General features: G+C 33.6%; 1 protein-coding gene and 2 pseudogenes across 1 annotated transcript; 1 reads left to right on the plus strand and 2 right to left on the minus strand.

The window, feature by feature from the left end:
- The first annotated feature begins 1,067 nt into the window (after positions 1-1,067).
- On the plus strand, positions 1,068-4,674 carry LOC100792822 (protein INVOLVED IN DE NOVO 2-like; annotated as a pseudogene).
- A 358-nt stretch (positions 4,675-5,032) lies between these two features.
- On the minus strand, positions 5,033-7,790 carry LOC100793346 (AAA-ATPase At3g50940-like; annotated as a pseudogene).
- A 3,911-nt stretch (positions 7,791-11,701) lies between these two features.
- On the minus strand, positions 11,702-14,310 carry LOC100788420 (AAA-ATPase At3g50940). The gene is made up of 2 exons (XM_003520244.5): positions 13,190-14,310; positions 11,702-12,448 (listed from the first exon to the last, which is right to left on the minus strand). Exons 1-2 carry the CDS (start codon positions 14,198-14,200, stop codon positions 11,963-11,965), a joined length of 1,497 nt encoding a protein of 498 aa, XP_003520292.1. The 5' UTR covers positions 14,201-14,310; the 3' UTR covers positions 11,702-11,962.
- Positions 14,311-14,595: the final 285 nt, after the last annotated feature.

A 14,595-nucleotide genomic window follows, 5' to 3' on the forward strand; every position in this document is an offset into this window, starting at 1 on the left:
AGAAAAAAAAAAGAAAAATAAGCAACTTATAAAGTTGGGAAGAGAAACTCTTCCATACGTAACCAATTCAATTTTTAATAAAGATTAATCACTCGTAAAGTTAATAAATATGTTGTATTAATTTTTTATAATTATTTAATTTGAATAGGAGATAGATTTTCTCAAAAGGTTTAACCGCACGTTAGCAATCCAAACATGAATTTATCACAGACAATTAGCTCACGTAATATGTACTTAATTTTGTTTTAAGTAGGATTTTGAGTTTATACTTTGAGAGTAGAAAATTTTCTTGGAGCACTAATCTCAGCATATTGCCATATGGGGGATATTCTCAACTTGAATAAAATAAATATAGTTAAAAAATATGGATCTGATAATTAAACTAGAGAAAATCTAAATACAGAAGATAGCATATAGAAAAATACTTTATCTTATAATAAAATCAAATTCAAATATATTTTTTTATAGAATATAAAATCAAATTCACATGATCTGCCTAAAAGAAAAGGACCAAAACAAGAAAATTGGCATTTTATGAAATACTCAAATATCATTAGTGATATAAATTATTACAACTACAAAAATCAATAGTGATATAAATTATTACAACTACAAAAATCAAGTGAATAAACATAAATGATTAATATGTTGAAGTTAAAATTAAATCATTTGAGATACTATTTAAATTTTATTCTTAGCGAAAACAATTTTTAACTAATTTGTTGATGGAATTTTGAATTAATTAGGGTCCTTTCCAATGATGAGGTTAATACAGAAAAAAAATAAAAATTAGTACAACTACAAAGAAAATCACCCTTCAAAAGATTACACTGGTGATAGTGGTAAACAGTAACAGTGTTTCTCAAGTTACTTGATAAGTATCTATGAGAAAATAACTAGTCAAGTAAGTAACTTCTATAAAACAATAATTTCTTTAATAGTATTCTCAAGTTAATTAATTTTAATTTTTAGAACCAACATAAGGACTGAAGTTGCTCTTAAGTATTGAATTCGATTTAGACTTATCTACACTACTCCTCCCACAATTGATCAATCACTTTTAAAGAATGCGTTGGCCATTTGAAAGAGCATATGAATTAGATCATCATGCAAAGAAGGACTGGTTTGTTGATTCTGGGCAGAAGTCTGGCCTTTATGCGTGGGTTGCCCGAGCAGATGACTACAAAGTGAACAATATCTATGGAGAACAACTGCAAAAGATGGGCGATCTCAAAACCATACCTGAGCGTATGGAAGAAGAAGCTAGGAAGCAGGATATACTTGTCTCCAGTTTGACTAGCATTATCGAAGTCAAGAACCAGCACTTAAAAGAGATTGAAGTGAGATGTCATGAGACTACGAACAAAATGAACCTTGCTATGAATGAAAAAGATAAACTCATTCAAACTTATAATGAAGGTATCTATTTTATTGAGCCTTAGGACCAGATGGCCATATACTGCTTGAATCATTGTAGTGGTTAGCACCATAGGATTTACTATTGCTAAATTAATTTCCTAAGAATATTGTGCTGGAATTCAATTTTATATTTTAACAATTGACTATTATTTTAAAATGCTGCTGATCTGTTGTAAGTTGCAACGACATTGTTTTATGTTATGATTCCTTGACTTCAGAGATAAAGAAAATGCGGAAAATTGATTTGCAAAAGTGTGAGGTACATAATGAAAGTGAAAGGAAAAGGTTGGCAGAAGAAATTCAGGAGGTATAGTTTTTTTTCTTATTTTATTGCATCTCCTGTTGTATACTATTGTTTTAAATTGATTGATTATTGTGGTTGATGTTTAGATCAATCTTTTATGCTAGTAGATCTTGAATAATTATCTTTTATGATAGTAGATCTTGCCACGTGTATTAGCAAGATATTTCGAATGTTGTCTTCTGTTTTTATTTAGTGTACAATTCTCATTTTTAAGGATTTTGATTAAGGACTATATAAATCATTTTTACATAACCTATTTTTTTGCTGTGTGATGGGGCTATGATGCACTGATACAGTATGAGTATTAGATACAATATGGATTTGATACGGCGATACGTCATTTCTTAAAAAATATAGGATATGATATCTAGGATTGTTAATTAATTTATAAGTATACCAAATTGTCACAAATAAAGTTAAAATGGAGGTTAAGTGTCGAATCTACATAGACTTTGTTTGTACTTAGATTAGTGTAAACCCAATTTTTTTTAAAAAACTTTTGAATAAAAAAGATGAATTCAAAATGTAAATATGTTTGGACTTAGCATACCAAACTACTTGATATGTAATGTTAATAATTTTTCTTATCTAATATTACCCTAGTTTTTATCCACATCTACTTTGATACTCTAATCAAGTGAAAAAGCCTAATTTAGTTATTTTCTCTCCCAAATTCATTTGCAAAGATAAAATAGTAAATTGCATTAAGAATAAAGATACATAGACTAAACAAACTCATTCTATTCCTTGATATGATTTCATTTAGATGTCATTTCTCAGTTCTTTACAAAATAAACATTTCTCAATGCACAGATGCATGAGTATGAGACCACAATCAACAACAATAAGCTCAGAAAATAACAATAAAAACTGAAATTACATTAAATAGATAATAGAGAAAAATTATATTTCAAGAGTTTGGTCGTTAATATTTCAACAATGGAAATTTAGTCTTTCATTGTCATGAGAGGGTTTTCACTTTAGGGGTTGATGGGAATGAAACCGTCCGTGGACTCTTGAATTACCCCTATTGTATCTTTGGGACCTCCGATTCGCATTGATCAGAAGGATTCTCAATAAAGTCTCTTTACATTCAATTCTTGTTCTTCTCTCTCTAATTTCTGGTCGAATCTTATCAATGTGCTTAAAAGGCTTGTGGAAGGCTTGTTTAAAACTGCTGGCATTTTTATTGGATTTGCATAATGCAACAAAAAATAGCTCTCTTCAGATGGCTGCTCTGGAGCAAAAGAAAGCTGATGAAAATGTTATGAAACTGGCTAAGATCAACAGGTGTGTGGTACCTATCTTTTAGCTATGTTAATAACCAAAAGTGTCCTTGTCAACACCAGAATGACATGGTATTAATGCTATTTGAATACCTATTTATACAGAAGCAAAAAGAACAACTCCATGCTAAAATCATTCAGCTTCAAAAACAACTTGATAAGAAACAAGAGCTGGAGTTGGAGATTCAGCAATTAAAAGGAACATTAAATGTGTTGAAGCACATGGAAGATGATGAAGATGCAGAAGTTCTGAAGAAGGTAGATACTTTACAAAAGGATTTAAGAGACAAGGAGCAGTCACTTGAAGACTTAGTAGATGCATTGAACCAAGCACTTATCGTTAAAGAGCGTGAGAGTAATGATAAGCTGCAGGAAGCTCGAAAAGCATTGGTTGATGTGTGTTTTTTCAAATATTTCTTCCTACTGATTCTTCAAATTAATTTGTAAGAGCATCTCAATGAGATCCATTCCAGTGTCACTATTCTTTCACTTGGCTCATGGAATGGTAGTGTTTTTATTGGTGATTTTACTTGCCCATTTTGAGTGCTGTATGAATTGAAATACGGATGGTCTTATAAGTTACAAATTTACATTTTCTTATGGAGCATTTCCACTTTTTTTCTATTTGATTAACTCTGGTGTGAACTTTTATGATTCATAGCAAGGTAGCAAAGTGACTTGAGTAAAATTAAAATCTCATCAGTTCTATTTCATCTAATAGACTCATAATACTCGATGCTTTTAATGGCTCATTAGTTCATTTGATTATGTAGACGAGACCTAACTGTGATCGAGTGGATATTCTTTGCTTGCGTTATTTTCTGAAAATAATTTGCAATTCTTAAAGCTTTCTTGAACTTTTTACTGTCCAATATTGCTTATTCAAGACTTGATAGTAATCTTTTCTCTCACTTGCAGGGTATGAAAGAGCTATCATCTCATGGCAATATTCGCTTGAAGAGAATGGGAGAACTTGACACTATACCATTCCATGACGCAATGAAGAAAAGATATAATGAAGAGGAAGCTGAAGAGAGAGCTTCAGAACTGTGCTCATTGTGGGAAGAGTATCTAAAGAATCCTGATTGCCATCCATTCAAAGTTACCATGGTTGAAGGGAAAGAAAAAGTGTGCCTGTTAAACATATAGATCTCCTGAAATTATCTTGAAATCTACATGCTTCATTGCATGTCATACTTAATCAAACTTGGTTCACTCCGTTATTTATCTATATTCTCTCAATGACAATAAATGTTTTGTAATCTGGCTTCATGTATTTTTCATTTCAGGCAATTGTTAGAGATGATGATGAAATGCTGAATGAGTTAAAAAATGACTTGGGTGAAGGGGCATATAAAGCAGTGGTACAGGCTTTGTCAGAGGTAAATGAACATAATCCTAGTGGGCGATACTTAACCTCAGTAGTATGGAACTATAAAGAGGGAAGGAGAGCATCTCTGAAAGAAGTACAATTTCTGTTGAATCATTGGAAAGTTCTCAAACGAAAGAGGGGAATGGTGTGAAGGTTTGTAGATAACTATATTAGGTTACTGCATTTTGTCTTTTGAACTCTGTAGCTATAGCTAGATTTTTAGAGAGAAAAAGATCTTAAAAGCTATTGGTATGTAGCTTAGTTAGTTATAACTAACAACCACCTAGAAGTTAGCCTCCATATTCTAGTATGGGAGATGACATTGTGAAGTTAAACTTGTATGACTATATCAATTGCCTTTTAATTTTAGCATGTTTCTTTAAGTAATTGGTATTTTGGTATAAGATATAGACTTAAATATATTTTTGATTTTCCTAATATGTTGTGTTTTTGGTTTTAGTATTATAATTTTTTCTTTTTTTTTAAACGGATCTTGTAATATTTTTTTTTTTGGTTTTAATCCTTGTGATATATTTTTTTTATTTTAATTCCTATAATATTTTGAATTATTTCTTTTTAAAATAATTTGATAGGAATTAAAGACAAATGATCTACATATTACATTCGCAAAAATGAAAAAATAAATATATTACAAGTATCAAAACTAAAACAAATAAATTTTACAAGAAATGAAAAAAAATTATAAAGAAAAAAAATATTACAAAGACTAAAAACATTTAAATCTAAAATATATTTTATTGACTATGATCCAATTAAGACAATATCAAGCCAAGTTAAAAAGGTGTTGGATATAAAAATCTGTCTGTTGTATTATTTAAACATGAGCTAAATCAGTCAAGGTTAAGTTAACGGATTTTATTTAACATGAACTGTTTGTGGAAGATTAGAGTACCTACATGCGAGGCAAAGCCGTAACTACAACTATATTTGGGGACACACTTTAGATCGTTCCAAAGGTGCTAAGCTGATTACAATGTACGTCCTCTCTTGTCATTCTTTGAGTACCCACACCATTTTTTCTCTTGCTGATACAAACGGGTCTTTTCTGCTTGCAACCAACTTTGGACCTTTTAGATTGGCGAAGTTCTGTTTTATGTGAACCATCATTCTCACACACATCACCTTCCATCTTCTTCCTCTTAAGCAGCTTTAGGAACCCTTCTAGCGCCGTGTCAGCATCTTCGCTCTTCATCAGTTCCTCTGCCACTTGTGCTGGGGTTATCTCCATGTCCTCTATCAGCCCTTCAATCTTCCCGAAGAGGTGATGATCTGGGGCGATGTCTAGGTAGTTTGAGGCCAAAACCTTGAAGCCGTGGTAGGAGCAGTAGGACATGTGAATGTGCATGTCCATTCTTCCTGGCCGCAGCAGTGCCGGGTCTAGCCTTTCCTTGTGGTTGGTGGTGAGTATGATGATTCTCTCGTCTCCACAACTCGACCATAACCCATCTATGAAGTTGAGTAATCCACACAAACTCAACTGCATCCATCCACCAAATTATATTGATGGTTAATTTTTTATTTCATTAGAACACATAATCAGTACTCAAGCTCAATTAACGGCGGTTACTATTTTTAGAATAGTATCAAAATATATAAGGATATATGAAGGATAACATATTAATCAGAGTGAGAGATGTAAAAAAGAATGAACCTAACCCATTCAAATCGGCAACTAGTGAAAAATTTGAGCACGAGGTCTTAACTTCAAACTTCACTATTTTATTGTAAGAAATAAATAAAAATGAACGTGTCACTGAGAAGAACTCTTATTCTATTATGGAGGACATTCATTTCTCATGAAAACTCAACATGTAATATTCAGAGGGGGGAAAAATAATCCTTCCTTCCTTCCAAACTGAAACCAAAGGATGGACAGAACACATAGGATAGACTTTCTGTCCCTCCAGTTGGCATCGTTTGTGTTTCCAGTGTTCCAAACATGCCCTTAAGGAAATAGTAAATAATGAAAGAATGATTCTTGAAGAAATAGTAAATAGTGAACGAGTGAGTTAAAAAAGAAAAGGGTAGAAGTATAGGACAAGGAAGACTAGTGAGTATTTGTATGTATACTACAACAAGAACCAAGTCATGTGAGTGGATTGGAACTATGGGACATAACCATCTCAAGCCAAGAATAATTCTCAGACAGAATAGTTACCTACCTACCTTTAGCATCCAAATTATGAGTAGAGAATCCATGTAAAGCCAATCAAGGTACTTTGCAATTCAACAAACATAACATATTAGCAGTTCAATACGTACTTGTAGGATAACATAGGAGAGGAAGATACTTAAGATGACCAACCTGCACATCAGGTTGCTTACGTCCATCTCCATGCCTAGGCCCTGGCAGATCGACAGTACTGCAATCGATGTCCTCAATCACCAGAATAGACCTGTTTTCAGTTGCTAGCAACAACTTTCTGAGGTCGGAATCGGTCACTAAGTTGTCAAGCTGAAGATCATAGATATCAAACTTCAAGTAGTTAGCCATGGCTGCGATCAAGCTCGATTTGCCGGTACCTGGAGGGCCGTACAACAAGTACCCGCGTTTCCAAGCCCTCCCAACTTTCCTATAATACTTCCTCCTCCTACAAACCTGCTCAAATCCTCCATGATGGCACTCTTCTGCTCTGCCTCCAAAGCCAGCGTCTCAAACGTTGAAGGGTGGTCTAAATTAATAGAATCCCACTTGAACCCTCCATAACCATATGAAGTGTTGAGAGTGTGCATCTTCAACACCCTCTCCTCGTCCTTCATCTCCTTTTCCTTCTCAAGAATGAAAGGCAAGTAAGTTCCCAACACCATCTCCTTGTGCTTCTTCTCAAAGCTTAGCTCAAAGTACTTCTTTTCTGCTCTTGTGGGACTATTGCTCTTCTCAGACTCTGAGCAGATTAGTTTCCAGTTGACCTTAACCCCGTTGAACCAATCAACTGGCTCTTCACCCTTTTCCAGCCTAATGGAGAGTTTTTTCTCCTTTGGACTCTTGCTGATGTTGAGCCTCTCATTTTCTGGGGTGATTTTGGTGGACAAGTAAACCTCTGCAGCGTCGTAGACATGGTTGCGCGCTATGCCACTGGAGTACTCTTCGATGATGAGGGCGAGGGCGTTGCAGCGAGCCTTGAAGAAGTAGCGGAAGGTGTTGGTGAGGTAGCAGCGAATTGGTTGAGGAATGAGGTCGTTGGTAATTGAACGCAGGAGCATGATGTAGGCTGTCATGGAAGCATAAGGTGAGAAGATTGAAGAGGGTGAAGCCATAGCCATGTCTCTTGAGGAAAACATGGTGGCTAAGTGTGGAGAGACAGGAGAGGGAAATTGAAACAAGTCCTAGTGATGATGCAACTGTTATTTTTAACTAGTTCTTCTATGCTTATGAGAAGAAAATTTATTTATGAACATGCATGTGGCATGATTCGATACTCTTAACTTTTCATTTCACACTTAATTGGTGTTATTATTTTTTTTCTTTATAAATTGAAAAACTTAAAAACATATTACATAAAGATTGGTGGGATAATAAACACGTGGTGATATCAAAATATTTAATAATTTCTCTATCTAAGTGTTACTAAACACCAAGAAAAAGATGGAAATGTGAAAAAAATATAAATAGAATTCTTTTTTATGTGCAATGGTAATATGAAGATTTGAATTTAGAACTTTACACAAATTATTCAAAATTTCATCATGACACCATTAGTCAAATCCTAATAGATTTATAATAGATGATATGATACAATAAAATAAGAGATATAAAAAGGTAAAAAATGTTAATTGAATATATATTATGCAAGTGTTCATGCATCATTGGAATAATTTTGTATCATCTGTTGCAAGTCATAAGGTTCATGAATAAATTTTTGTTTTCTATTGTATGTCGTTTATGAATGTGTCTACAAACCTGGTACTGATACGTGCACAGTCTAAGCACGTTCCATTTAAGTTTTAATGGTGTTCCAATAACATAAAAATAATCTTTTTTAATGTTTGATATGATGTTTTAGATAATTATTATTAAAGTTAATATTTTTAATATATGTGATGATTTATGATTGAAAGAGTATAAAAATATTTAACATCATCTATGTATATCATATTTTCTCATTAAATTAATTTCTATCAAATCTACAGTATTTTTTTTCAAACCTAATGCAATAAAATCTATGAACTTTTGTTTCACAGGCTAAATTGTATTCTTAAAAATGTTATCGCTCAAAATGTTATTTTCATCAACATGTTTGATAACTTCTTAACATTTATTGGAATATTTTAAAATTTATTTTAAATAAAAACTAAAAAATGGAATAAGTGAAAGTGTGAAGTTAAAATAACTTCTATTCTCACGAGAATATTAGTTTCTCGTTCTTTTATATGAGAATAAAAAGAAAAGAAATTATATATAATATATATTCTTAAAAATAGATTATGTTTTGAGAATAATTTCTTATAACTTATTCCAAACATGAAAATAATTCATTCCTAACTCATATTCCGAAAAATAAATTTGTACGACTTCAAATAAATGTCCTGTGAAGTTCTAAAAAATCAAATCATTCTTTAGTTGTTAAAAAAAAAAAAAAAAAAATTAAGAGCTTGGTGCCTTGGTCTTTTGGTTGGGGTTGAAAAAAGTTCTAACATAATTGTCAATTCATGGACAGCTTTATATCTTCTGTCTTTATAAAAGGAGAAGCTTGATGTAAAAGCAGGGGAAAACCGAAAGAAGTCTCGCAGTAGAAACATGTACCACCCAATTCTTTTGTGTGGAAAATGGACAATGGGGGCGACAAAAGCATCAATAATTAGTCAACATTAAATTTTAGTCATGAAAAGTTGTGACATATATTAGATTAAGTAAAAATTAATTAATAATTACCTCTACAGTCTCCAAATAACATTATCTTACCCGTCACTTTTACACGTCTTCCTCAACCGTATCATGTGTGGTTAATGAAGCCATTGCCAAACTTTCTTTAGGTAGGAAAAAAATAGGAAAACATTCTAAAATTCATTTTTTTTAATATTCCAAACACACTCTTCTTTTAGGTTTAATTTTTAAATGAGATTAACTATAATAAATTATGTTTAATAAATCTAACTTATGAGATAGATGAAAACTTATAAGCTACAAATTAGAAACGGAAAATTGTAAATACTCTCTATTATTGATTTTTATGATAATTAATTTAAAATTTATTTATAAAGTAATTTTTAATTAGTTTACAGTATAAATTACACTAATAATGTATCAAAACTAATTATTATTTTTTTGCACAGTTTTTTTAGCTAACTGGTCCAATTGTTGAAATTTGGTTAGGTCTTTTTTTCTCGATCCAAGCAGGATGCTCACGTTGCAATGGAAAAATAACAAGCTCTATTATTGTAAACTTCTCCAACAAGGAACATAAGATAAGAAAACCAAATAATGGTTAGGTAATATATTTCTTTATTTTTGTCGAATGGAGAAATTATGCCTTTTAATTGCATTTCTTCTCTTCCTTCATGGAATTCAAAAGGTGGGCCCCATGGTTGAGCCATGCAAATTTCTCGAGAAAGATATTGGAAAATTACTGACATGGACAATTTTTTTTTTTAAAAAAGTTATAATTATATATCCTTTCTTTCTATTCATAACTTTTCGTTTAAATGTAGTTTCCATTTGGAGAGATTTTCTCATTTTCAGTTCAAGTTTTAAAAAATTAAAAAATACCCACTTTTAAATTCAGTCTTGGAATAACGTGACAGTGAGAGAAACTAAACTCATCTATGAGAATAATTTTAGAAAAAAATATTAATTTAAGATAAATTTAATGTTGTTGACTAAGTTAATCAATTTTTTTAATTTTGATAAATTAGTTATTTGAATCTTATAATAAGGATCAAAAGGAGTAATAGAATTAAGGAAAGTATTAGGTAGCATGAATCTGTGTAGTATGAAACTGTTATATGATATCACCACTCTTGATTAATTACAATTTTTTTGTGAAACTTTTATACAATACAAATATGATTTTGTTGGATATTTTGATTAAGGGAAGCACATTTTGTTGTGTTTAAAAACAAACAACGGAAACACATTCCATTGATCAAAATATATAATAGATTTGCATTTATGTTGTGTTTTTTATTTTATTTTACACCTCTCTTACACGGCATAAATGTGATTTTATTGTGTATTTTGATTAATAAAATCATGTTTTTGTGAAAATGATTTTTTTTATTAAATAGAAAAGGTGCAAAAAAGAAATGGGCTGAGAATAGCATAAATAAAGGTGAGAATAGCTGTTCCCATAGTGACACTAGCAGCTACAGGGTGGATACATTTGCCTAATAGAAAGCCCAAAGTCTTGGTAAAGATGCTTGTGGCGGAAGAAGCAACTAAACGTAGCCTTTTATTGATACCTGACAAGGGGTGTATGTAAGGAAAAGTTGCTGCTATTTACAAGGAAAGAATTTTAAATGAATTCCTCAACAATAGGAACACATGTTTACGCAAATTTTAATCATGTTATTGACCTACATCTTACTCACATTTTAATCATGTTATTTCCCACATTTAGTCCCATGTAAGTGTATGCTAAATTTTCATGTTTCGTTGCTACCTAGACAACCACATGTGGACGACCATCCCCGTGTATAAAAACTTGGACGACCATTCCCAGGCACCTAGATGACTATTCTCGAACAAAATTTCATAGAAACCTGGACGAGCTATTCCGGCAAAAAAAATGATAAAATACACTGAATGTGCTACCCATCAAAATAGAAGCACTAGATGTGTAACGCCCGACAAAGTTAACACCTAAATCTAAATCTACACCCAAAAAACCACTTTCAAATTCAAGAATTCGACTTCATTTTAAAATACTATGATTCCTAAAAGAAAGAGTTTTTGTAATATCTTTTTCATCTTTTGTTTTTGTTTTTTGAGGAATAAAGATTCTTTTGTTTCAACTCAAAGCTTGAGTGATCACTTTTCTTCTTTTAAGTTCCCTCACCACGTCGTTTTAAGAACAAATATTTAAGTCTCAGCTATTTTAAATTAGGTAATTGTGATAGAAGTGTTAGTTTCCAATAGCGACAATTGCTCAATCAACATCCAAGATATATATTTATAGTTCAGCTATTGTGAATTGGATTCATATTCTCTGCATCCAGGGATTTTCTGCATTCATGTATTTAGCTAATTGGAAGCATTCTCTGCATTCATGAAATAAAAAAGATGTGAAAGGTAAAAAGGGAGATAAAAATAAGCGTAACAACTATACATACAAAAATATAGAAGTATTCTCCGTGCCAATATGACATGAACAGTTAATGCTTTTCTTAGCAAACAAAAATATGGCGGTTTGACAATTGACACCCACTCCCGAACTAACAACAATCCTTTTTCCATCAACAGGTAAATTGTTGTTGGAATACAAGTGGAAAATAAAGTTTCATATTAAATAAAAATAAGAAAATTGAACACCATATAAATAAAGATAAAATTCATAAATATGAGTCTTAAAGTTTTTGATTAAGGTATGATGATAATCAAAAGTTTCAAGAAGTGTTATTTAACTAGGTAGTAATACTTTTCTTTTCATTATTGTTATCATCACTGTCAACTTTTTCTCCTTTACCACCATCATCAATTTCCTTCCTCTGCTGTTCCTCTTTGGCCTCTTGTTCCTTCTTTTTAGCCTCCAATTTCTGAGTTTCTTTCTTCTTTCTCATGAAATCTATAAGCTGTTCGAGGCTAGTTTCGATGTGGCTGCTCTTCAGAAGCTGTTCTGCTACCTCAGCAGGAGTCACCTGGGTTTTCTGCATCTCTTCCTCGATCTTTTCGAAGAGAGAATGCTCTTTGATTCCGAGGTAATTGGAAGCTAGCTGCCTGAAACCACAGGGAGTGCAATAGGACATGTGAATGTGAACATCCATTCGACCAGGGCGCAGCAATGCAGGGTCAAGCTTGTCCTTGTGGTTTGTTGTGAACACTATGATCCTCTCATCCCCACAACTTGACCATAACCCATCAATGAAATTAAGCAAACCCGATAGTGTAACCTGCAATAGCACCAGAAATTATTAGGCTGAAAATAATGTATTTGCAAAAGAAATTTTGGCACCCACCAACTACACTTTGCAATAGCCAACAACAGAACCTACTAGGAAGATTCAATTTTGCAGTGTGAGAATAAGTCTAACACTTATTATAAAAAAAAACAAATATTAATCAATATGAAAGTTAATTGTACGTAGAATTTAACAAAAAATGTTGGTGTCTAACTAGAAACTACCCTGAATAATCATCGCGGTCAGCAAAGATATACAAGAGGGTAAAAGTGACTAAATTCATGTTTATGCAAATCCATGACTCTTGAGGATCCAAATCCAGCCAAGGTTTTCAGTTTTCATGGATAAGGCAGAGCAAAATCAGAGCAACTGACCTTTTCACAAAAAGACAGAACAGAGCAATTACAGAAAGAACAAACTTTTTTTCTTTTTTGAAAGGAAAGAACAAACTTTCCTATTTCTAATTAATATTGTTAATCTAATAATTTTAGAAGAAAAAAAAACGCAGTGAACAGTAACAATTTTCCATCCCATAACACACACGTGTGACACAACTTTATCCTCCTTTTTTTCAGTAAATCTCCACTCCCCACAACAGAATTGTACAGCCGCATTGCTCACCCCACTTACGATCAACGTTTGAAGTTTAACAAGTCAAACCAAAAATTTCCCATCCAACAACAACACACAAATTCCACAGCACAAACAGAGATATATGTATAAAAAAAAAACCTGTCTGTCGTTGTTATGTCCAGAAGCAGCTCTGGCCTCAGCTCTCCGATCATGAAACTCAACAGTGCAATCAATGTCCTCCACAACAAGAATGGACCTATTCGCCATTGCAATGAGCAACCTCCTGAGCTCCGAGTTAGCATTCAGCTCCGTCAGCTCCAAATCATACACATCAAACTTCAAGTAATTCGCCATGGCAGCAATCAAGCTCGATTTCCCGGTGCCGGGAGGACCATACAGCAAATACCCTCTCTTCCACGCCTTCCCAACTCTCCTATAATACTCCTTCCTCTTTACGAACCTCTCCAAGTCCCTCATGACAAACTCCTTCGCGCCACGCTCCATCGCCAGCGTGTCGAACGTGGCGGGATGGTCCAGCTTCATCCCCACCCACGCGTCGCTGATGTTGCCGTACATGTTCTGGTAGTCGACTGTGAAGATCTTAAGCGCTTTTGTAGCTTGTTTCATGGACTTGGCTTCGTTGAGGATATAGGGAAGATAGGTTTGGAGCACCATGTCTTTATGCTTCTTGTTAAAAGTGAGTTCGAGGGAGCGAACCTCGGATTTCATGGTGGCGTTGAGGTCGCGAGGGTTGTGGAAGCCTCTGGACTCGACCTGACGGCAGACGAGAACCCAGTTAAATTTCATGCTTCTGAAAACGTCGGTTAAGGACTCGTTGCGCTCCATTGTGAGGGCGAAGGTTGTGTCTGTCTCGGGCTTGCTGACTTTAAGTCTGCGTGTGTTGGGAGAGATTTTGGCGCCGAGGTAGGTTTCGGCGGCCTCGTAGATTTGGTTGTTGAGGAGGCCGTCGAACTCGTCGATGACCAGGGTTATCTCGGAGGAGAAGCGCCAGAACATGCTGTGGATGCCGTTGGTGATGTAGGACCGGAGCTCCGACGGAAGGAGGTCGCTCGCCACGGAGCGGACCACCATTGCGGTGGCAGCCACCGAGGCCGCCGCCGAGAGCACCGTCTTGGCGGTGGCCAGGTTGGAGGAGGAAAAGAAGGACATTTTGAGTTAGGGGGTGAGAGTGGTGTATTGGCTGTTTTAATAGGAATCAATGCAATTTTTTTCAAATGGGAAAAACCGGAGAAAGATCAAGAAGTGGGCTTCTGGTTGACCCCCAACCAACGTATTTGACTGGGTGGACACTAGACTTGCCGAGCAAGGGAGGGCGTTGATTTTTTCTTGGAAAGGCCAAAAAATATAAATAAAAATTGCACTTTCTTTTTATTTTTTATATTCCTTAAAATATATAATTCAGTATTTCAGTCTTGTTATATTTGTAAAAACTCAAATTATCTAATTTATTTCATTTATTTTTTTGATGATAATAAATAGTCAAATATTTTTTTAATCCTCTAAATTAAAATTAAAGACTAAAAAAATTAACTTTTAATTTAGAG

Source organism: Glycine max, chromosome 2 (genome assembly GCF_000004515.6).
Source record: "Glycine max cultivar Williams 82 chromosome 2, Glycine_max_v4.0, whole genome shotgun sequence".
In the NCBI taxonomy this organism is placed as follows: Eukaryota; Viridiplantae; Streptophyta; class Magnoliopsida; order Fabales; family Fabaceae; genus Glycine; species Glycine max.